The sequence below is a fragment of the Euprymna scolopes genome, chromosome 6 (assembly GCF_053919585.1).
Source record: "Euprymna scolopes isolate OS-2025 chromosome 6, ASM5391958v1, whole genome shotgun sequence".
NCBI classification, from domain to species: domain Eukaryota; kingdom Metazoa; phylum Mollusca; class Cephalopoda; order Sepiida; family Sepiolidae; genus Euprymna; species Euprymna scolopes.
Window position 1 is genome coordinate 144,752,383 of NC_136487.1, and position 25,864 is coordinate 144,778,246.

General features: G+C 34.1%; 2 protein-coding genes across 2 annotated transcripts in view; both read right to left on the reverse strand.

Moving 5' to 3' along the window:
- Positions 1-21,581, reverse strand: part of LOC145278265 (uncharacterized) — a 48,984-nt gene extending 27,403 nt beyond the window's left edge. The window contains exon 1 of the mRNA XM_080130557.1: positions 21,263-21,581. Coding sequence (XP_079986683.1) covers positions 21,263-21,581 — 319 coding nt within the window. The remainder of the gene's footprint in view (positions 1-21,262) is intronic.
- LOC145278026 (ammonium transporter Rh type B-like) overlaps positions 1-25,864 on the reverse strand; it is a 132,242-nt gene that overhangs the window by 95,808 nt on the left and 10,570 nt on the right. The gene's annotated exons all lie outside the window — the stretch shown is intronic.

Consider the following 25,864-nt stretch of genomic DNA (forward strand, 5'->3'; position numbering starts at 1 on the left):
CAAAGCCGGGCAGACCTGCTAGTATATATATATATATATATATATATATATATATATATATATATATGTGTGTGTGTGTGTGTGTGCGCGCGTGCGTGTGTTTTCCGACCGGGTAGGTAATCTGTTCAACTTTATCACTAAATACCATGCTCTCTTGACCTGAATAATTGAGCCATAAATACTACTTCTGATCTTATTACCTACCATACAAGGTGTGGCTATGGATGTAATGATGATCATGTAACTCGAACCACAATACGCATGCGTGAAATTTTACAAAACAAAAGAACCATGACATTTTGATTCGACCCTTTTTATTCTTACTCGCTTTCAAATTTGATGTCCTCGTCGTATTCGTCAGTAACTTTCCGTTTTTATATCTTTGCTATGTGACAACAGTTTTATTTAACCCTATTAATGTCGCTAGTATTTTATGTATGGCGACGGTTCGCCAGCGTTTCTTGTTCTAGATGTGTTTCTAAGGTCAAAATGCTAATGCGTACCAACTTAACACTCACCTTTCAAAAGTTGTTTTTTAGGAGTATCAGGCTCTGTTTTGGACGAATATCACATTTAGAATTGTCGTTGACAAGTAGTTTTCATGATATTAAAACCTTTTAACATCTAATGTTTATTTAGCCTTAGTGGTTTTCATGGTTGCCATTTTTTTTTTATTTAAGACGCGCATGTTTGCTTCAGTTTATATCGTCAACAGTGAAAACCAAATGGCGCCCACTGAAAAGCATTAAGGAAAACATTGGATAATAAACGTCCTGATATCATAAAAACTATTTGTTAGCGACAATTGTAAGCCATGTTTTATTTCAGAAGAAATTTCCGATAGTTAGTTATTCTATGCACAAGCCCTGGAGATGAAGAATTTCCAGTGAGTAGCTGTTTTGTACAGGTTCTGGACTTCATAATTTTTTAGCCAAAAAGCAAAAGATCCTTTTCGTGTTGACACGAAAAACTTATGTGCTGAAATGCTAAAAGATTAAAGTTTTATAGAGTAATTCTGGTTTCTGATTGGTTGATAGCAGAACATGGTTCAATTTGATTCGTCATTTCCTATCGGCAACGTTTATGAATAGAATCTCACAACTTTCAGGAATCATACCCCATTATATATGGTGATGATGAGTCTCCTTGCTGCTTCAGCAGCTTAGAGACTGGGTAGAAAAGTACGTCAAGAATCCGTTCTTAGCAATCAGCCCAACAGGTGCGGGGCCAGGAACTGACCCAGTACCTGTTGGACTGGGTAAGCGGTCTACGCATCATCCAGGAGGTCCAGCCACTTAGGACTCACCACCTAGCTTTCGGGTGAAGTAAGCTCATTGCTTACTGTCTGAGGTGCCCCAACCGAGGAATGCTGACGAGGAAGCTCCTCTGTCAATTTTGGTCTACAGAAATGAAACTTAATATATAGGGTATTCGAAACCATGCGACAGCATTACGAATACGCATGCATAGCGTAATAGATGTTGGTTCATGCTTTAATTTTTAGCCTTGCAACAAACGTGTCTTCACAGCTCAGACATTAACATCAAAGGAAAAGTAAATCGCAAGCTAAACGTTTTGGTTTCGATTCTCGGCGGTGGTGCACGGATTATTTTTTGAAAACCTTTTAAACTATTACTATATATTGGGTCCAATATACAAAATAATATAATAATAAATACGAAATATGCATTAATCGAAATATATTTAAACGTATTTTACGACAGGGCAATGTCGGGCAACCTGCTAGTATATATATATATATATATATTTATATATATATATAATGAATAAATGACAAAAGTCTATATTCCAAATTTCATGATGTTGACCATCTTACAATTTATTCCTTTAATTCATTTGACATTTACACTTCTTGACAGTATCTGTTTCGTAACACAAAATTATTCACTTAATGATTATATACATCAATGAATCTATTTTGCCCTTAACTCATCAGAAGAAATAGCAACTATAAATCAACTAAAAGAAACAAATGTGTTTGGGCATGAAAATAGCGTAATGTAAGCAAATGATAAAGTAATTGCAGCATCTTTTACAAATTTCGGATGTTTTAATCATGCCCAAAGTATCTTTGACTTTTTCCAGCTTCTATAAACACCTGGTTTCTCCATTCTTGCAAGAACATACCTTACTGGCACAACGGGAAGTAATCCTTACCATCTGATTAAACAGAATTTGATTATTTGAGTTGGATGATTAACAGGAATCTAATTACAATTGACTGAATTGGAAACGGTTATGTTGTAGTTAGCTGGGATGCAACCCCGCAGTATCATGGTCTACAAACGGACAGTTCTAGGAAATAAAATTTGTTTATGGAAGTTTCGTTTTGTTTTGAGAAGAGAGAGAGAGAGAGTGAGAGAGAAAGAGGAAGAGAGAGAGAGAAAAGAAAAAGAGAAGATAAATTAACAAAGTGTGGACACGCGTTTAGCAGCACCAGCCAACGTATAGAGATAACGGGCTGTGTGTGAGGTGACGTCACAACGAGGAAAGAAGGAAAACGATTTTAAAAAGAAAAACGTGTGCGCAGACCAAGGATCACGTTCAGGCGGACAGAGATAGATATGTGGACCGACAGCGGCAGGAAAAGATGCGTACTAAACATGACAGGACAGGGACAAAGTACCTGTAAATAAATATTTTGTTGGTTCCCTTTCGAGTTATTCCTTGTCTTCTGTTCCTTGTGACGTGATAACATATTAACGTGAACTTTCAAAGAGTAGGAAAAGGAGAGAGAGAGAGAGAGAGAGAGAGAGAGGGGGGGAGGGGGGAACTATTGATAGTTTGTAGCTAGATTTTGACAACTAGAGATTTTGTTGTATATGTTTTACAGGGAACGCGATTATGATAAATGCAAGCGGGTTCAATCTTCATTTTTTATCATTTCAACACAATAATAATAATAAAAAAGCTATGAATTATGGCCTGTTCTCATATTTTATGCCTGGTTTCAATTGACTTCACACATTCAACATGTCCCTTTCGCATTCAAACTCAATCAGGATACATTACACACCTCATAAGTTTATGTCCTTTTTCAATGGTTCAAGATTACACGCATTCCATTCTTTCAAATAAATAAGTGTTTACCATCTCAGAGGTCCCACGTATTCCAAGATAAAAAAGGAAGATTTATTATGCTTGTACCCAGGCATATATTTCAGGTAAAAGATCCACAAACAGAAACTATTGCCCGTGAAAGAATTGAGTGAAATAGAGAAGGAAATCTCCCTCGGCTATAAAGACCATATGTATTACGCCTTTTTGTTCTAGTAACTCTAACCTCAGCCCTAACTCGACTTCTACGTAGAGAGCTACCTGCTTGTTTCCAGCACTAGCAGGGCTTTGGCTAAGTGGTTAACGACACAGACTGACAACGTTGGTGTACCAAATTCGAATCCAGTTCGGTCTAACTAAAACACTTTCACTAAGGGATGTTGGCGACTTTTACGTGATCACTCCCTTGACCAGCCAATGTCTTTTCAGAAAGAATTCTTACTAGAAAGATATCGGTGAAACGAATGGCAATAATAATCCTCTGATTCATACGAAATGAATCATCATCACCACCACCACCACCACCACCACCACACTGGAAAACAGAGCGAAATTTACAATTATTAAAGGTCGAAAGAATCTTACTAATGCTCCCTTTATCTGGCTTGTTTTATTTCTTTGCTTTCAACGTGTTTCTAGTCCTTATTATTCTAAAATCTGTACACATTCTTCTTGTAAAAAAAATTCCATCATTTTCTTGAGTAAACCCATATGATTGTATTCATGGCCGTACTAATAGCACTCACTTTTTATAAAACGTGAACAACTAGTATTTAAACTAGGATTTATGAAAAAATGTCTTACGCGTAAGAGATTAACTAAGCAGAAAATATTTTTTTCTGTGGCTATATGTAAAAAAAACTCGTACTATTTCTCATTTAAAAACTTTTTTTTTTGTGTGTAAAATTTCGTACCGGTAAGCTTTTTTCAATTGAAACATTACAAATAAAATAAACCCATAATCACGAAGGGCAAAGACATTATTGTTTCATTTGATTTTAAATAGTTAATAAATAAAGAAGGTATTTCGGAGCAATAAGTAATCTAATAGGGAAACAGTTTAATGTTCTCACACGAAAATTAAACGCCATTTTAATGACATCAGAAAATATAATCACATTATCATCTATTGTTTCATCCTATAAGCGATTCTAATTAAAAGTTAAACGCCCATTTTAAACAACACAATAGAATGACTTGAAAATGATGGGATTTTTAATTGAATTGCTTTCCTTTGTTTTTATCATTTATTTAATATATTTGTTCTTGAGACGTTTAAGGCTAAACAATTTTATGAATGAAAATCTGCTCTATTTCTATCATGCTGAAAAATACATTTTTAGTCGCAGTGCAAGTCACTCGGTCGGTCGGTCGGTCGTTGGTCGGTCTGTCGGTCGGTCTGTCGATCTGTCCGTAACAATTTTGTGCTTGGCCTTTTTGGTTAAAATCAAAGGTCTGTTGTTAATAGATGCTGTTCTTAGCTTTTTAAGCTTTTCTTGGCCTTTTGGCCAAGATCAAAGTGTAGTATCTTTCTAGCAGATACTGCAAACAAAGACCATATGTGGGGGGCAACCACACATATAAGACCTTGGTCAATGTAGGGGCAACCCTTCATACCAATTGTCACTATCTAGCTCCCCTACTCCCCGGGGAGTTGGTCCCCATTTCCCCTTCACTCCTCACATTAAAAATAGGCCTTGGGCCTAATTTGCTCGGTTGGGGAGCAAATAAATATCCTTTTCTTAGACTTTTGGCGAAGATCAAAATGTAGCATCTGTTCTTACTACATGCTGTACTTATGTTTGTAACTTTGTGCTATAAAGTGAGAGATCACTTTTTTGTATTAATTTAATGTAAAATGATCACCCACTTTTAACTAGTCAGTCTCAAAGCCATTCAAGTCATTCTCCAGATCATTCAAGTTGTTTTTGAAGGATCCAGTTATTTTTTAAGCATTCAAGTCATTCTTAAGGTCATTCAATTCATCCTTAATTTCATTAAAGTCATTCTAAGTCATTTACTTTTTATTTATTTAAGTCATTTCAGTCCATTTTTCGGTCATTTTAGTTTATCTTTAAGAATTTCATGTCAATCCTACATTCATGCATTCATTCATTACACGAGAGCACGCGACTAATGGCTATCGGCCTTGTTGATAAAAAGGTCGTTACCTAGAAATACCAATGTAACAACATAAACTGTTATATTAAACATTTAATGTTGCATTGTATATTATTATCGTAATAACACTGTATCCGTTTTCTAGTTACGAAACCCTGATGCTAGCAGGTTAGGCTGTCTGAAGATATTGGCTTCCTGAAACGAAATGCACCGAACATTGATGCTTTTTGGTTTTCTACTTCCTTTTGCAAAACTTAATTATGTTCTGCAAAACCAAAAATAAAAACGACACCCCACCTTTTCCCCTTTTCCTTTTTTCCAATTTCCCTTTTCTTTTTCTATCTTCCCAACTCCTGACTGTTTTCTTAACTTAAAATGTACTAAACATTAATACTGTAACCCTTTTCGCTCCCCCATTGCAAAACTCATTCATGTTCTGCAGGGCAGCGAGCAAAAACGCTAAAATACAGTATAAAAAACCCAAACCAATCACTATAAACTAGCGATTGTAGATGCAAAGAGCTTGAATAATAAAAACTCTACAAAAAACTGGATGCAACATGAATCCTATTTCTAAAGTAGCTGGATTCGGAATTAAATAATCCAAAAAGGGTTGATATGCCGTAAAGTAAAACAACCAAACGGTTTGCGTCACTTTTATGTAAGTAAAATCAAATTACAATAGTAATAAACTTTATGTCCAGAATTATAGCTTACTCATGTTCCACCATAATTGATAAATGTTAAGTGTTAGATACGTGATGAGACAAGATCAAAGAGTGGCATCAAATCCTCTGCTGCCACAACATTTCTAAAACCACCAGTGTATTGTGCGTTCAGTAGTCGTTTCTGGACCAAGCACTTCGTTGATATCGCGAGCTGTTTTAGCAGCTTTTAGGCATAGCTTGAATTGAATTCGTACAATTTTCTTATTGAAAATTTTACGAATTTGTTTTTTTCCATCTTGTAATCACCGTTCTGAAAAAATATATAATTGTTTTAAACTGATAGTAATTTATACGATTAGATAGATAGATAGATAGAAACGCTCTTTAAAATGATGATATATAACATAAACGTATAATATCGAAGACTTATTTAAAAATACATCATTATAAATCAAAATTAAAAATTCCGCAAGAATTAGGGTACGAAATAGCTTGTGCCGTTTAACCTTGTTGAGACTCAGTTCTTGCCCTTCAACTGTAGATGTGTTGTATTTCCTCCTGGAATTCTTATGGATGGTTCTGTTTCCGATGATAAATCGACTTCACTACTTCCTGGTCTTTCATTCTCATTAGATGTTTCTTGGTGTTCATGTATTAAACTCACATCTCTTTCTGCGCCTCGTCAAATCCCTTCCCTTCGTTTCAAACACTTCCGCGTCCAGATAATTGTGCTTAATTTTTGTCTCATGATTACGAATCAAATGGAAATCTGAAATATTTGAATTTTAAATTACACGTTGTGTCCATATTACGTACCTTAAAAGTGCTTTAAGATATCCCTAAGAAACTAGAATTTAGAGGAAATTTATTTATTGATATTTATTTATTTATTGTAAAAATTTTACAATAATCAGATCCATCTTAATTTGCACTGAAGGCATCCATTTCGCTTTTAAGCCATTGTCCCTTTTATATAAAAGTGAAATACAACTAAACATAGCCAACATAACAACCACTTGAAGCCAGAAGCTTTGTCCCAAAATTCATAATGATCGGTTCATAAGAAAAGGAGTGAATCATGTTCATAGCAATATATTAACATATAAAAATTTCTTATCTAGTTCGTTACGTATGTTTCCACTACCAGAATTGAATTAACGATCCTACTATCGGATCGTTAATTCGATTCTGGTAGGGGAAACATATGTAACCAAGCAGACCTAAAAAACGCTAATGAAAACATATTTTGCTCTATAGTAGTATTGGGCACTTTTCTCAGGTATTTTACCATTTACTCCTTGCTTATTATACACACACACACACACACACACACACACACACACACACACACACACATATATATATATATATATATATATATATATATATATATATATATAATCTGTTTACTTTAAAAAAGAAATGTCGCTCCTTTTGTTTGGTATGATGAAGAGGTCTCCTTGATTTAAGAATTCCACTGAAACATGTATGCACATATGTAACCGATAATGTTTGTATAATAAACAGACTATATACCAGCTCTGTCCTCCATTCAGTGCTCTTTAATAATCATGCAAGTTACATTAAATTTACTTCTTGGAAACGAATCAATACAACCAGTATACACCCCACACACACATATATACATATAATGTTTATTATGTCAGTTTGTTTGTCTCTCTAGATTTCCTCGGAACTTCTGGGCCGATCTGGCTGAAATCTGTATGAACTTTAGTTGTAAGGTACAGCGAAGTAAATATTATTGTTTCCTTTCAATCGCAGTTAGAGATTAATAGGGATTAGTCACTACAATACAGCATTTACTCTAGAAGTTGGCATTAAGCATTTATTCTAAGTCACCGGGCCATAACTTTTGCCCATTTTTAGCAGGCTAAAAAATCTAGTACACACACACACACACACACACACACACACACACACACACACACACACACACACACACACACACACACACACACACACGTATATTACATATTTCGCTTCATATTTTTTTACAAAGTAAAAACAACAAATATAGCAATATAGTTTTTATGCTTCTTACAACACCTATAACCCTGAAAATACTTCTAGAATCATACATGCAATAACAAATTTATGTATATGTAAGCATATGTATATGTATGTACATATATGTATGTGATAACAAGATTTAGTTTACTGCAGAGATAGAGGAGTAGCAGACCATTTTAATCGACTCTGCCAATGCGATATGGCATTGAAGTCACCAAGAACAATCAAACTCTCACTGGTGATATCAGATCCAAGCAGTTGTTTTATTGTGAGCTCCTTAACAAAAGACCCCAGCACAAGCCCCAAAAAACGTTTTCGCGATAGCATCAAAGAGAGTCTGGCGAGTTTTCACGTTTCTGTTGACAGTCAGGAGTCCCTAGCTTATGATCGCAAGCAGTCCATGGCACTGATATAAAGGAGCGCAGAACACTTTGGAGAAACCAAGATAGACCGAGCGAATGCATATAGGGAATGTCAAACTTTGTTGCCCAATCATGGAGATCTTGGATCTGTAAGGTGTGTGATCTGGCTCTGTTATTCAAGGCAGATCTTGTTAATCACATGAAAGCGCACGATGATACGGGTTCCGTTGCTGTTGATTTTATCCAAACTAATGACCGTCTTCAGTGTCATGTCTGCTTGAGGGTTTGCAAGTCGCTGGTAGGACTGAAAAGTCATCTTCGGGCACATGGTCTTTCAATGACTGAGGGAGTGCCATAAAGTCTGAAAAGACGTCGCAATCATCATATGTATGTAAGTATACTGTATTTTGCTTTGTGGTCTGTAAATCGAGTGGAGGCCTGAAGCGTCATATGAGCGTCCACAGTAGAGCAGCACCAGTTGGTATCCCTCAATCTCAGCTTATGTGTGACCTTTGCAACAGACTGTGTAAGAGCAGGGCTGGTCTGAAGAGCCACGTTCGTTCACACAGAAAATAGGAATTGATGCATCTTGATCACATCTCCACATGTATATATGTATGTGTGTATAAGTGTATATATGAAAATATTTTCAAAAATACATGAAAATGATTAAGTAATCAACAATGAAGGTAGGGAAAGATGATCTTCTTCTGTCAAGAAGTGACAATCAGCACACACACAAATATATATATATATATATATATATATATATATATATATTTGTGTGTGTATGTATATGTATGTATATATGTATATGTATGAGTGTATATGCATGCATATGTATGTTTATATATATATGTATGTATTTATATGTATTTATTTGTATATGCACGCATATATGTAGGCATGTGTATATTTATATGTATACTAGCCTGGGTACCCGGCGTTTCCCGGGTGTTTAGAGGTGTGTGTTGAGCAAAACAAAAGTGGTAGTAGGCAGACAGGCTCGAACCCTGTACTGCGGAGAAGGAAAAAAACGTGAAAAAAAAAGTTGTAATGTTGTGACTCGTAAGGCTCTGATCATAGCGTAGTATCTGTGTTAACTGTGGCAAGCAGGACCAAGGGCCAAAACATTATTATTATTATTATTATTATTATTATTATTATTATTATTATTATTATTATTATTGATTGATTCGAGCGACGGTCGCTGGATCAATTATTATGATTAGAAAAATAAACAATTAAATTGGGAAAAGAATGATTGGCATATAATATAATAAATCGCAAAAAGAATGAGAAAATAAAAAATAGAAGTAAACATTATTTTGGGGTTTGCATAAACAAATAACTAGATTAGGGTTACATCAACTGTTGGTCTGAGACATCTAATGATGTGACGTAAAGAAACACGCGCTGTATGTACATTTGGGGAGATTCTAGGCAGTTGTTAGCTGGACATCAGAAAGAACGGACGATTCAAGATGACGTGGGAAGTGGCGTCGCTTCGGGCAGCAAAGATGTAAAGAACGTGTTATCTTTGAAAATGACAGATCATAAGAATATATGTTCATAAATAATTCAGGTATGTGTTGTGTTATTTACATCTGTTAGAAAAATGGTGACATAAATGTTAAAGTATACACACGATTAACTAAATGATGCGACGTTTATATACATACAAACATTTACACGTACACGAATATAAAGATAAACGATAAACCCAACTATTAAACATGTACGTTGTTATGGAATATATTCACATACACCATATGACACGCTTTATAATATCAAATTCACCTGACCATATAACAACGTGACGTCTTTGCCGTTGCGCCCATCGCCAAACCGGAAATGGCGAAGGTTTAAATTAAGGCTAGTCAATCGAAAAGGGGGGATGACTTTCGAAAATATCGGTGAAAAAGCGACCCCCATCTTGTAAAAAGTGCCCAGTTGACGGTGAAGGAATTAATGTTTTTAGCCAATTTTTCGATATTTGTCGCCCGAAGCGTCGAGCTTAAGAACGATAACAATCTCGTGAAAATTCGTCGCCTCTGTCATAACGTTTAAGCATACATACATACATACATTTAAACAGACAGGTGAGATTCATATAATAGATGATTCTAATAAACCCGTTTTGCTTTTGTTAATATTCTTCAATGAAATATTTGAGATTTCGCTTTGAAACATACGTTACCATTCTAGTGAATGTAATAAAAGAAATCAAGATGGTATCAAAGGTCAAATATAATTCTCTTGGAATGTTATTCACATGAAACCGTTGACTCGTTTTAATGTTCTTATCTACAAACCAATGAAGCATGTAATCGCGTTAGGTGGCCTCTTTTTATAATTTTATAAAGGAATCTAAGTATAAAAAATAAATGGAAAATAAGTCCTGTAGGAATAAACACGAAATACAAATTATTCAATTCAATCCATGCAGACTATGAAAACGTAACCCCCCCCTAAAAAACAAAAAAAAACAAAAAAACATACACACAAACCGAAAAGGTAAAATGAATAAGTTAAAGATAATATGACTTAAAAAAAATGTTAGCCACGATGTAAAGAATGATTTTTTTAAAATTCATATTCATCGTAAACGAGTTATATTGCTCATTGGTGGCTGGCCTCAGAGGTTTATCCTATGAGCAACGTTTAAGGACTCTAAATCTTTTTCCTTGAGCGCAGGAGGCTTCGAAACGACCTCATCATCCTATACATCTTCCACGGACGGTGCGGCCTGGCTCGAGACCTGGTCTTCACCCTTACCCCGGATTGCAGGCTTGATGGACGCACGAAAAAGGTCTACCTTCGACGGTTTCGGAGGCTTCGATACAAAGCAGTGTTCTCGGTTCGCGTGGCCTCTCTATGGAACCAACTACTCGATAAGGTCATAAACCAGCGCACCCGACAGTGTTTCAAGGCGCACTTGGACAAACACTGGTTGAACCTCCACGTTTTTTTCGCCTGAATAGTTTCTCGTTGTAAATCCTAACTTACTTGTTTCCCCTTGTAAAATGGTAATCGCTTGTGCGTGTTTTCTTTGCCAATTAAATGAATGAATGTAAAAGAATATAATTTGGAGTCATATCTACAGAGCACAAGTTATGGAGCTGAGCAGCGAGACGTCTGGTCGTATTACATTTACATTTCTGCATGTTAATATAGTCAGAGAAGTAGGAAACAGGGAGGAAATTCCCAAAGTTTTTTTTTTTTCGTGCGCCTTGAAGCACTGTCGGGTGCGGTGGTTTATGACCCTATCGAGTAGCTGGTTCCATAGAGAGACCAGTAGTTCAGTAGTTCGAAGAAAGAAACTATTAAAACAAAGGTTAACTAGCATCTAGAAATCTCTATAGTGAAGGGGTGAGATTTTGCTGCTTGTCGGATTGGTTGGGGGTATTTATATCTATGAAGTACTAGTGCTACAAGTTTATCAGAGCACATAACATTAAAGCATTTGTAAAAAAAGACACAGAGATGTAGTATCTATCCTTATGCCCAATCAGAGAAGTTTTTTTTCTCAACAAAGGAAATTATTTATGGTTGACCTATCCAATGTGCTTGTTTTGAGTGGACAAGATATTTCCCATGTGAAAAACTGACTTTGTATCTAAGTTTCCTTCCGTGGAGAGGCAAACCAAGAGAGGCTTTTTAAATTTGAGAAATTTTCATCGTTATTAAATGAACGCTTTTTGCAACCATGGCGTTACACATGAACGCTTTAACATAGTTTTCAATAGAGTATGTTTCTGAATGAGTTGAAGTAATTTGGCAGTCGGGCGCCTATTTTGATTCAATTCGTCACATCATTTTGCAACAGCATAAGAACAAAAAATGATTTTCAATTAACTTTCTTTCAAAAAATATTGTATCCGACCCGGAGGATTAAAAAGATGGACGCATTTTTAATAAGGATATAAAAGACCACTCAATAATATAGATGGTTTCAATAATAAAAATATGATTACGGCTACTGCAATAAAGGTAGGTTCAATCTGTCGTGCTAGAAAACAACTCACACCTGAGAGTATCCTAACCTCTACAAAGCTACAATTCGCTCATTCATTGAGTATTATTGCCACTTCTAGTATATCAATAAATAATCTCTCCCTCTCTTGGATATGGTCCCAGAAAAGGTCTCTAATTTAATAGGCCCCGCTTTGTCAACTAGGCTCCAACCCCTGTCCCATCTCCGCCATGTTGCATCCCTGTGTATGTTTTACAAGTGTTTTAATGAATGTGCTCTGATTAACTCATTACACTTGTGTCCCCTCCATGTACATATCCCCGACAAACTCGCTTAACAACAAAATCACACCCCTTCACTGTTGAGGTCCATAAATGCCAGAAAGCTTTCTGCTCCAATAGTTTCTTTCCTCGAGCAGCTAGATTTCGGAATTCCCTTCCTTTCACCTGCTTTCCTGACTGTATTGATATGCAGAAGTTCAAATGTAACGTAAACCAAAATCTTGTCAATCTTTCTTAGGCAATATGCCTTATTTGGGGATGAAGATGAGTAAAATTATTAGGGAAACTCTGTTCTATTCGATTCGTCACCTTGTTTTGCAGAAGCTTAGTCTATTATTTTAAGAAAAAAAAATAGTTTTCAAAAAATAGTAATTAATTTTCTTTCAAAAAATATTTTATCCGACTCGGAGGATTAAAAAGATGGAAGTATTTTTAATACCAATATAACACATCACCCAATAATATAGATGGTTTCACTAATTAAAAATAAAGTTTTCACAAAGTATTAGTCGTTAATTGTTAAAGTTTAAGCCCAATTAGACTATTTGTTGACACATTTTTAAATGAACTACTATTGAAAATTTTCACAGCAAAAAAAAACAAAAAAAAAAAAACAAAAAAAAACTGAATATCTTGTGTTGATAAAGAATTACTTTCTGATATGGAAAAATCCATTCAAGCAAATTGATAGCTTAATAAGTGTTAGTCCAACTTTGCTCCATCAGAAACAATGGTTTCGATGTTGTACGATAACTTTAGGCATATGTTATATTTCACTAGTGGCCGATCGTCAAATGGGCTTTTAAATATATTTAATTTGTTTATAAAACCTTTGTCATTTTTCGATTTATAAACTTGTTGCTGATAATAAAAACACACAGAGCTGGTTATAAAAATATTCAGTTCATTCAAAATATAACCTTTAGGTTTTCGAATAACAGTTTGACATGTCTAGTGGCGTGCGTGGCGAGGCTGGTGGTGTATGGAGAAGAGTGTGTTGCTTCGCACGCCTCTCGTGTCGCTCTCTGGACTCCAACTCTGTCTCTGTCTCTGTCGCTCTCTCTGTCTGTCTGTCTGTCTCTCTCTCTCTCTGTATATCTGTTTATTGGCCCAGATGACGTCAGCATCGCAACCTGTATTGTTAAAATGTTGGTCAAACTCGCTGACCGAGGATTTTACGTCCTAGAGTTTGACTCCTCTTTGACGTCATCTCCCGGTCCTTGCATGCAAACTTGTGGCCGACTTTTATTTGACGTCACTCGCCGAGGGTCTGGATTATTCAACACAGTCGTACAGACACAAATATCTCTGAGCGCTCAGTTCGCCTAAATTCGGCAATTGTTGAAAAAGAAAATTTAGAATCTAAAAAACAGGTGTTGGCGGATTGTAAACGAAATTGAATATTAGCAGTGTATTTACCATGTTGCATAAAAATCAATAGAAAAGCTGTGTTCAAAGTGGGTGTCGCGTTTGATCACAGTCAATATAAAACACATTTGCGATCCAATGTAACGGAAAGAAGTTTTGTGTCAATATATAATAATGAGTTATTTAGATGCATGGTTATTCGTTGGGACCTAATATTTCATGTCGTTTAAATCGGCAAAAGATGCAAACATCAGCAAGCAAGGTTTTGACCTCCGTATTTTGAGATGCGCAAAGTAATTTATTAATCGATTAATTGCCTGGGACTGTTACACCGAGGAGCTTTAGCCAATGAGCTTTCAGGTAGAGTATTATTAGTCATGTCAATTGGTGGCTGAGAATGTTTGTTGTAATTGTTAAAGGAAAGAAGTTTAGTCTCAGTAGCATTATATGTTACTATGCATTTACGTTTTATTCCTACTACAATCGAGGGACCATTCAGCAAGTAATTTTATATAGAATTGTTGATGTGTTTGCAGTAAAAAAAAAAAAATCACCCCAAACCACCACAAATGAAGTAGGAAAAAAAGTACTTTACCTCAGTGACGTGTAGAGGATTTTTTCAGGGTAGGTGCTCAAAAATGCATACGTTTCAAAAAGTTATCATTCAAATAATTTATTTGAATAAAAAAAAATATTTATAATTTCATGTTTTTTTACTTATTAAAATGTATATATGCTGTACTGTTTTACATACCGCAAAGGCTGGAAAACCTAAATGGCGAGAGGCATGCCGAGATGCTTGTGAATAACTATGTAAAACGTGTTTGAGCTAGCGAAGAGATCACATGAGCGTGCAAGTAAAAATCCTATACCGTCAGTAGCAACTTAACACCTACAAACAATGTTACGGGTTCTAGGATTGGTCTCATTAGCTACCAACGAACCGATCATTGACAGGGGTAAACTGATTCCAGGCGCTGTTCGTTTCGACCTCTTGTGAAAATTTCGAGTTTTGCCGGGCTACTACTACTACTACTACTACTACTACTACTAGGTGTCTAAGATTACAGAAAAAAAGGCAAAGTTAAGGTAATTAGAAAGATAGATATGAAAACACGTATGTTTTTATCAATAAATGGTGATAAGGGGTGGAAATAGAAAGAGATTCAGACGAGAAAAGGGTCGTAAGGGTTGAGAGAACAACAGATGCGTACAACATAGATATACATAATTGGCAACACCTGCAAGAATCCCAAGAATCAAACCAGAGGTATATATATATATATATATATATATATATATATATATATATGTGTGTGTGTGTGTGTGTGTTTCTATATAATTATAAAACTCAAATGATCTTGTAACGATGTATGTAACCCACTTTCCGGGTTACGACATCCGGTGGCGCATGCACGCATGATCTGGACATTGAAATATTAACGTTATTATTTCGAAATTATTATTGAACATGGGGAGAGTGGGGTTTAAAATAACTTAAACGTAATACAGAAATGAACGATGTAAAAAAAAGCAGACAGCATTAACAATTGTTTATTTGGATAATTTAAACACGAAAAAACAAAACAAAAAAAAAACAAAAGAACAATTGGGACGCTGAAATATTAACGTTATTATTTCGAAATTATTATTCAACATGGGAAGAGTGGGGTTTAAAATAACTTAAACGTAATACAGAAATGAATGATGTAAAAAAAGCAGATATATCAAAATTTGAATTTAACTATAAGTATTATGGTATCTGTTTAGTGCACATTTACCTATAAGTATGGCCAACCACTTATAATTCAGTAAGTGTAAATTTATTTTTTCAAAAATAATCAATTATAATAAACAGAACGACTCATAGAAATCTATCTATATTCTTTTTAATATACTTTCATAGAAATGTTTCTGTTATGTCAAAATAAAAACTATTTTCTTTACGTTACAAGTGTCACGCTCATATATGAATTCCATAGCTAATATAACCTACTGACCAAACGGGTCACGGGTAGTCTAGTATATATATATATATATATATATATATATATATATATATATATATATAATATAAAGCTGAATGTCTGTCTGTGTGTGTGTGTGTGTGTCTGGTTAGGAATAGGCTCCTATATGGTTGACTCTTTTATAAAACTGATTACATATAATGATAGAAGATGTATCGAGACACAGGAATGGGTATGTTTGATCTGGCAGAACGGTGATTCATTAAAATTGTGGGGTCAGCGTTCGTGCCTGGGCTCCATAGAATGGAAATAGGCACACGCTTTAATAAAGAATTTTCATATCTATCTGCGTAAGTATACTTTAATAATTATGTTTCAGTTTGAAGAAATATGGTATAATAATATTATGGGGTTTAACAAGATTTTTTTAATATAGATCCACAGAATATTGTGATAAGTTTTTCATTGTGGACAGGTATGGTATAATAAATTATGGGGTTTATCTATTTTATTTTTACTTTCATCATATTTTGCTTTGGTTTTGATACCCCCAAATTCGAACCTATCTCTTTACAACCCTTCCTTTTCATAACCTATCATACTTTCATAAATCAAAGTCCATTTTCTGTAGGCTGTTTTTGAATCAAGTCAACGACGGGTACTTTTGCTAGTATATATATATATATATATTTTTGCTAGTATATATATATATATATATATATATATATATATATGTATATATATGTGTGTGTGTGTGCGTGTGTGTGTTTGTTTATTACTGTTGTTCTCGTGTGAAAGAACATAGATAGAAAATGTTACGTATAAGTTTAAAATAAAAGTTTGTGCCTTTTAGACATAGGTTTTGAATAGAAGTTTCCTTGGTCTGTCCTGCAAAAGTATCAATCGCGCTTTCGTTTGTCTGTTATGCATGAAATTAGAATAGACCTTTTGTATTTCTGTCACACATAAGATTAATAAGGATTTTTCGTTTGCCTGTTATGAAAGAGATTAAAAAGAATTTGTTTGGATGTTACAAATTAGATTTAAAAATAATTTTTGTTTATCTGTTACACATTAGATTAAAAAAGAATTTTTGTTTGTTACACATTAGATTTAAAAAGAATCTTCGTTTCTCTGTTACACATTAGATTTAAAAAGAATCTTCGTTTCTCTGTTACACATTAGATTAAAAAAGAATTTTTGTTTGTCTGTTACAAATTAGATTAAAAAAATTTTTTTTGTCTGTTACACATTAGATTTAAAAAGAATTTTTGTTTGTCTGTGACACATTAGATTTAAAAAGAATTTTTTTTGCCCGTTACACATTAGATTTAAAAAAGAATTTTTTTTGCCTGTTATTAGATTAAAAAAGAATTTTTGTTTTTCTGTTACAAATTAGATTAAAAAAAAATTTTGTCTGTTACACATTAGATTTAAAAAAGAATTTTTTTTGCCTGTTACACATTAGATTTAAAAAGAATTTTTGTTTGTCTGTTACACATTAGATTTTAAAAAAATTTTGTCTGTTACACATTAGATTTAAAAATAATTTTTGTTTGTCTGTGACACATTGGATTTAAAAAGAATTTTTTTTGCCTGTTACACATTAGAGTTAAAAAAGAATTTTTTTTTGCCTGTTACACATTAGATTTAAAAAGAATTTTTGTTTGTCTGTTACAAATTAGATTAAAAAATTTTTTGTCTGTTACAAATTAGATTAAAAAAATTTTTGTCTGTTACACATTAGATTTAAAAAGAATTTTTGTTTGTCTGTGACACATTAGATTTAAAAAGAATTTTTTTTGCCTGTTACACATTAGATTTAAAAAGAAATTTTGTTTGTCTGTTACACATTAGATTAAAAAAGAATTTTCGTTTGTCTGTTACACATTAGATTTAAAAAGAATTTTTTTTTGCCTGTTACACATTAGATTAAAAAAGAATTTTTGTTTGTCTGTGACACATTAGATTTAAAAATAATTTTTGTTTGTCTGTTACAAATTAGATTAAAAAAGAATTTTCGTTTGTCTGTTACAAATTAGATTAAAAAAAATTTTGTCTGTGACACATTGGATTTAAAAAGAATTTTTGTTTGTCTGCGACACATTAGATTTGTCTGTTACACATTAGATTAAAAAGAATTTTTGTTTGTCTTTTACACATTAGATTTAAAAAGAATTTTTTTGTCTGTTACACATTAGATTTGTCTGTTACACATTAGATTAAAAAAGAATTTTTGTTTTTCTGTTACACATTAGATTTAAAAAGAATTTTTGTATGTCTGTTACACATTAGATTAAAAAAGAATTTTTGTTTGTCTGTTACACATTAGATTAAAAAAGAATTTTTGTTTTTCTGTTACACATTAGATTAAAAAAGAATTTTCGTTTGTATTTTACACATTAGATTAAAAAGAATTTTTGTTTGTCTGTTACACATTAGATTAAAAAAGAATTTTTTGTCTGTTACACATTAGATTAAAAAATAATTTTTGTTTGTCTGTTACACATTACATTTCAAAAAGAATTCTTTTGTCTGTTACACATTAGATTTAAAAAGAATTTTTGCTTGTCTGTTACACATTAGATTAAAAAAAGAATTTTCGTTTGTCTGCTACACATTATATTAAAAAACGAATTTTCGTTTGTCTATTACACATTAGATTAAAAGAGAATTTTCGTTTGTCTGTTACACATTAGATTAAAAAAGAATTTTCGTTTGTCTGTTATGCTTGAGATCAAAATAGAATTTCGGTTTATCTGTTACACATCAGAGGAAAGTAGAATTTTCGTTTTCTTTAATGCAAAACAATTTTTATTTGTCTGCTATAGATGGAAATAAAATATTAGTTCTGTTTTTGTTAAAATATTATTTTTTGTTTTCTATAAGGTTAAAATAGAATACTTGTTTGTCGGTTATGCATAAGATTTAAACTAAACGTTTTGTTGGTCGTTTACACATAAGATTTAAATAGCATTTTCGTTTGTCTGTATGAAATAAAAACAAAATGTTCGTTTTTCTGTAATGAATGAATTTAAAATACAATTTTTGTCTATCTGTTATGCATAGAGTTTAAATAGAATTTGCATTTTTCTGCATGGGATTATAATAACTTTTTGTTTATTAGTGGTGGGACGATTCCAAAATTTTTCTCGATTCCTATCCAATTACCGATTCCGTTCTAAATTTCCGATTCCGATTCGATTCCCGATTCGGATTCGATTCCCGATTCCGATTCTTTTAATATTTCTAAATATTTAATTAGAGATTTGGTTTTTTTTTCGTAAATTTTCAAATTATTACATAAATCCCTGGGTAATTTCCAGGTATATTTTTTCTCAAATGTTTTCCTTGTAATGTATTGCAAATTGAAAGACTGAGAAGGGGGCAGAATGGGTTATAAATCTCATTTTTACAGATTTAACATTGATTAGCAGAATTTAATTTATTTTATTTATTGGTCATTTATAACTTGCCTATTGCCTTTGTTATCGTTTTGCATCTATTCGCTAAAATGTCTATGTGCCCTCACCAGCGGGAGTTCATACGATTATTAACAAGTTTTAAATGCTCTGGGTGGGTGGGGGTGTTAAATTTCATTGACGCCTGCTGTACATTGGCGTGGTTCTCATAGGCTTCTGCTGAAATAATTCAAGTTTTAAAGCACCTTTTTGGATACAAGGAAATCCCAGAATCTCAAAAACTAATTTAATTTGTTTTTATTAGATTTTATTTTAAGCAAAGTAAATATTTTAAAGTTCACTTGCCTATTCAATATCGCAGATTTTAAAAAGCTTTTCGCACCTATTTAATTAATGGCAATATGGTGTCTATCAGAGTCTTCGCACTTTAATATCAAAGATTTAACATGCTTGGCATTTTTTTCTGGCGCTGGTTTGCCAGCTTAGATACATACTTTTGCAGTTTTAACAAGAGTTACAATAATATCAGAGCATCTCTATTTACGCCATGCATGCTAACATCAATATATTGCGTGTGAATGATTGCCCTATAGAATTTCCACAGGTCCTGCTAGTTGTTATTATTTGCATCTCGTTTTTTTACAGGAAAACAAATCAATTAATAACCCACCAGATTTATATAATTAAAATAAAATTTTCTCATTTTACCTACCAATCGTCGACTATTTTCAACTGTTTATGAAAATTTTCAAGTAGCATGTTGTACACTATAGACGAACTGATACAATTTTGTTTTGTTTAAAATAAAAATAAACCATTTGTTGTCTTTCAATTTATTTTGCAATATATTACAAGGAAAACATTTGAGAAAAAATATACCCTGAAATACCCGGGGATTTATGTAATAATTTGAAGATTTACTAAAAAAAAATTCTCTAATTAAATATTTAAAAATATTAAAAGAATCGGAACCGGAATCGGGAATCGAATCGGATTCGGAAATTTAGAACTGAATCGGTAATTGAATAGGAATCGAGAAAAAGTTGGAATCGTCCCACCACTAATATATATATATATATATATATATATATATATATATATATATAATTTATTAATAAAAACAGACAGACTATTCAAAAACAAGATGAAAAATTGAAAACTAGCCAATAAATATGAGAAAGACATTTCAGACACTCAAACAAATCTCTTAACACACACACACACACACACACACACATATATAAACATATATATATATACATATATATATGTTTATATATATATATATATATATATATATATATATATATGCATCTTATTATGTTTCTATGAGTTAATCAAAGTTAGTCCAAAGGCTTTGTTTCTTTTAATATCATAAAGTACTCGTACACGCTAAAATGTATATTCTTTTGGTACAAAGGCACATATGCTTTTCCATATATATATATATATATATATATATATATATATATATATATATATATATATATATATATATATATACTAGCTGTACCCTGCCTCTGTCCCATCGACGAAATTTAACACCCCTTTGCCTGTTCTACAAGTACTTTAACGGTGAATGCTCCGACGAAGTGCAAGCACTTTACGCCCTCGACGTAAATACTTCCGACAAACCTGACAAGCAGCAAAATCCCACCCCTTCACAGCGTAAATCCCTAGACGTAAGAGAGCCTTTTACTCCAGTAGTTTATTCCCCAGAACCGCTAGAGTTTGGAATTCCCTTCCGGGTTCCTGCTTCCCCAAATGTACTGACATGCAGAAGTTCAAGTGTAACGTGAACCGGCATTTTGCTACCCAACTCCCCATATAGTACCCTGTAGCTTATGTCCCTGATAGTAGTCCCCTACATCAAAGTGGCAATGTGCCTTGTTTAGGTTGAAAATGTAATAAAAAAGAAATGGAAAAATATTCGAAAATGAGAAAATGCATGTTTCGTACATGCCCAATTTCCCAATACGTGTGGATACACAATTTTTGTTGTTCCATTTTCTGAGCAGATATAGAGATTTTCTGATTTGCCGACTCTTGAACACGCAACATACATTGTTCATGTGAGAAACAGTCAGTGTGTAGATGTAAGTCACACAATTCTAGAGATTGTCCCTGAGCTTTGTTGATGGTGATTGCAAACGACAATCGAATTGAAAATTGCAGTCTCCTTAATTTAGATGGCGTCTTCGGTGGAATCATAAGAATCCGTGGAATGAGGACATCTTCATCTTTGAAAGGTCCTGTCAAGTTTGTTGCTTTTTTGATATTATTCATTAATTTTTTACTGCAAGCCATGTTCCATTGTAAATCTTGTGTTGGTTTATATTTCGCAACATGATAATTGGTACGCCAATTTTTAATTGTAGTACATGCGGTGGCAGTGCTGGAAAATCTAGTGATTTCAAAAATTCTGTTGAGTAATTAACCACTTCATCTGCTTCCACAACAGTGTCGACGACTTGTATGTAACTCATTTGGAATTTTAACTTGAATTATATCGTAAGTTCATGAACGTCTTTGTTTTGAGCTGCAAGAATAGCTCGTTCACCCAATCAACTGGAATTCTTATCATTAATTTGAATATCTTGAGAAACCTTTCCTATCAACTCTTCTTTTGATGTAAATAAATTACAGAAGTTATGAGGCAACGAAATTCGCCCTTAACTCGGATCAGCCGGCACTTTTCCGTTCTCAATTTCCAAGAATTGATGCGAAAATTTCTGTGGATTGATCGTTAAGCAATTGGACATGCATATTTTGAGTTAAGTTTAATGTCTCAACATGGCGTCAAAAATTAGAGTATTTGGGGCAAGCATTTATTTCATTTGCTAGTGTTGATGGAAGAATTAGAGGTAACGTTTGTCTTAAATCTCCTGCAAGCAATATTACAGCATTCCGAAATCTTCTGGCATTGCCACGTAAATCTTGCAAGGATCGATCAAGAGCCCCATGTGATTTTTTTTGTGTGTGCCATTGTGCTTTCATCCTAAACTATAAGTTTTGCAATATTTTTCCCATGCTGGATGTTTTGGAGATATTGAACACGGGAATATTGAAAAAGTAAATGTTTAATAGTAATTTCAAAGCAGAATGAGCAAGTCTTCTATCTAGTAGTTAAGTCATAGCTATTCCGCACAAGGCAAGAGCTAAGGCTACGTCATTTTTTGATCGAATGGCTACCAAAATCAATTTAATTGGAAAAGTTTTACCAGTTCCTCCTAGTGCTGTTCTAATTAGCAGTAATCTTCAAATAACTTTCTATTTCCAGTGTAAATGACTAAAATAAGAATTATCCATGTATGAACAATGCCTTATTTACTGTAACTTAAGTGACTAAAGCAGGATTTTTCTGTTTTAACAATGCCTTATTCACTGACATATCAAAGGCCTTCGACAAGATATGGCATAAGGGTCTACTTCACAAGATTTCCAGCTACGGTATAACTAGAAATGTTTTCTAAATCATTAAATCATTTCTCTCCGATAGGCTCATAAGAGTAGTGGTCGATGGACAAAAATCAGAGGCCTGCAGTATAAATGCTGGAGTCCCTCAAGGGCCAATCCTGGGCCAAACTCTCTTCCTGATCTACATCAATGACCTCCCTAAACACACACTTAAATCATTCGTTGACATCTATGCTGATGACATCAAAGGCTGTAAATGACAAAGTTCTCTCTGATTCTCTCTCCTCTGATTTCGAGCGCGTGGTTCAGTGGGAGAAGACGTGGCTGGTTACCTTTAATGCATCTAAAACCAAACTCCTATCCTTACATAATCAACGCTCTGATTCCCATCTGGCATCAATTGTGATGGATGGCTCTCGTCTGGGAGAGGCCCGTGTTTTGACAACTTTCTGGGTTTGACCTTTACTCCTGATCTGAAGTGGAACACGTACATCAAGTCTGTTGCCAAGGTCGCTGGAAAGATGGTGGGATCCTTCTACCGCTCCAGAAGATATCTCACTACTGATGCAATTCTCTATCTATATAAAAGCCAAGTACGTCCAAGGATGGAATACTGCTGCCATATCTGGGCAGGAGCTGCTAAAAACAGCCTATCCTGCCTTGACAGGATACAAAATAGACTTCGTGGCTTAGTGGGGGATGCCCTTTTCTCTACCCTGCAACCTCTCTCCTACAGAAGAGACGTTGCGAGCCTATCCTTGTTTTATCGTTATTTCCATGGCAGGTGCTCGTCTGAACTCCAATTTCTGGTCCCCCCTCGCCAATCTTTCACGAAAAACACCCGTCTAGCTGAATGCACTGTGAAAAATTTCCCCCACTCTTTATCTGTGCCTAAATCAAAACGTGCATTCCATGAACAAAGCTTCTTTCTTAGAACTGCACGCCTGTGGAACTCGCTTCCGTTTGCCTGTTTCCCACCTGACTACAACTTGAATGTCTTCAAGTCCAACGTTAACAAATTCCTAATGAACCGCCCCCTTAAGTAAACACTTCATCAAATCTCCACACTAACGTACTGTACTTGCAATCACCCTCATACATGAGTGGCTTCCGATAAGTGGTGACCACCGTGTAAAAAAACAAAAAAGAAAGTAATTTAGATGACGAAAATATGACGGTTTCATGTTTTGACAATACTTTATTCACTGTAAGTAGTTTAGGAGACTAAAATAGGATTTATTCATGTTTAGACAATGACTTTTTTTACTGTAAGTAATTTAGGTTAGTAAAATAAGATGAGGAATTAGAGAGAGATAGATAGAGAGGAAGATAAAGAGATAGAGATAGATAAAGAGAAAGAGAGGGATAGAGAGAAAGATAGCGGAATTGATAGGTAGAGACAGGAAGAGGAGAAGGAAGAGTTAGAAACAGAGACGGAAGAGAGATAGATAGAAAGATAGAAGGAAAGAGGGAGAGGGAATGAGAGAGAAAAAGAGGTCCAAAGAGAGATGGAGAGAGTGATAGAGAGACAAAAATAGGGAGAGAGAGAGAGGGAGGGAGGGAGGGAGAACTGAATGGAAGGAGAGAGACAGAGAAAGAGAGTGAAAGAAACAGAGGGTTTACGTCCTCGATCAGTGGAGGAGAAATCCTGCTAGACTGAGGCAATATTTTTTTCCTATCCAGAGTACCCCTTTTTGGGGAGCTGGATTTCCACACATTAAGAACCGACCTTGCCTTCATGGAGAGGAAAGTAAATAGGAACATAATGTGTTGTGTGTGCGTGTGCGTGTGTGTGTGTGTGTGTGTGAGAGAGAGAGAGAGAGAGAGAGAGAGAGAGTAAACTTGGAAGTAAAAAATACATCGGCAATAATTGCTATTTGTTTATGCTTTTATACAGTTGTACTGCAGCATTAAAAATTAATTTTTAAAATATTTATTTTTTATGTTGTAATATAGTTGGGTAAAAAGTATGAACGAATATATTTGTTAATTTAACGTTATAAAAGCAAAAAAAAAAAAAAAAAATGAACCAAACAAATTTTATACATTTTATTGCACTAAAAGCTATATTGACCAAAGAAAAATTGAACAAGGAGACTTAAACGAGACTAATAACACAGAACAAGACGTTTACTTTTATAAATGCTTAGTATGGAATCGCATTCCCTTTTGATTTCTTAAAAATTTCAATCCTTTAGACATGCTCTCAACCAAAGTGGAAAGCTGTGAAGAGAAGATGCTATTCCATTCGCTTTGTACAGCTTCCCACATTTTGTCATTGTTCGAAAAGTTTCTTCCATCCAATGTACGAGGTATTATGGACCAAATATTCTGATCCAAATATTGCATTAATTGAATTATCAGAAAACCATTTTTTTGTGACTTTAGCAGTGTGTGCAGGGGCATTATCATGTTGAAAAATAATGTTCTGAAATATTCCCAGCTTCTGGATACTTGGTAACAGTCCTGGTCCTAATATTCGAATGTATTCCTTTGCATTGATTGACTTCTCACATCTAATAAGTTCCCCAACTCCTGCCACAGTAAAAATTCCCCATACCATTATCTCTCCATTCCCGTGTTTAACTGTTCGTTTTTATGCAACTTGGTGAAAATCCTTCTCCAGTTCTTCCATTGCACCATTCGGGAGCATCGGGACAAAATCTTGATTAATCTGACCAGAAAACTTTCCTGGACCAGTCTGTATCTTTCTTGCCATAATACGAGAAAAATCTCTTTCTATCATTGATGGTCTTAGATAAAAATGGCTTCTTTGCACACTTTTTAGAAGAAAATCCAATTTCTTTCATTCGTCTAGATATTGTATATCTAGAAAGAGAATTTCCAGCCCCGGTTTTGAATTCTTTCCTATAGTAAACATAAGTTTTCTTTCAGTCCTTCAAAACAGTTAATTTAAGCCTGTGGCCCTCCTTCAAAGTGAATACTCTAGGGCGACCAGATCCAGATTTCCCTTTTAATAAGCATTCGACTTCGAACCTTTGACCAATTCGCTTCACTACAGAAAGAGATGTTTTCACTTTTTCTTTTCTTAAAATATCAAAAATCTGCTTGTAAGTCAGTTTGGACTGCCTTAATCCTGCAATTCGGTTTTTTTATATCCTCGACAAGATGCGGTCCTACCATTTTTAGGATTAATTTTTCCACTTATTATT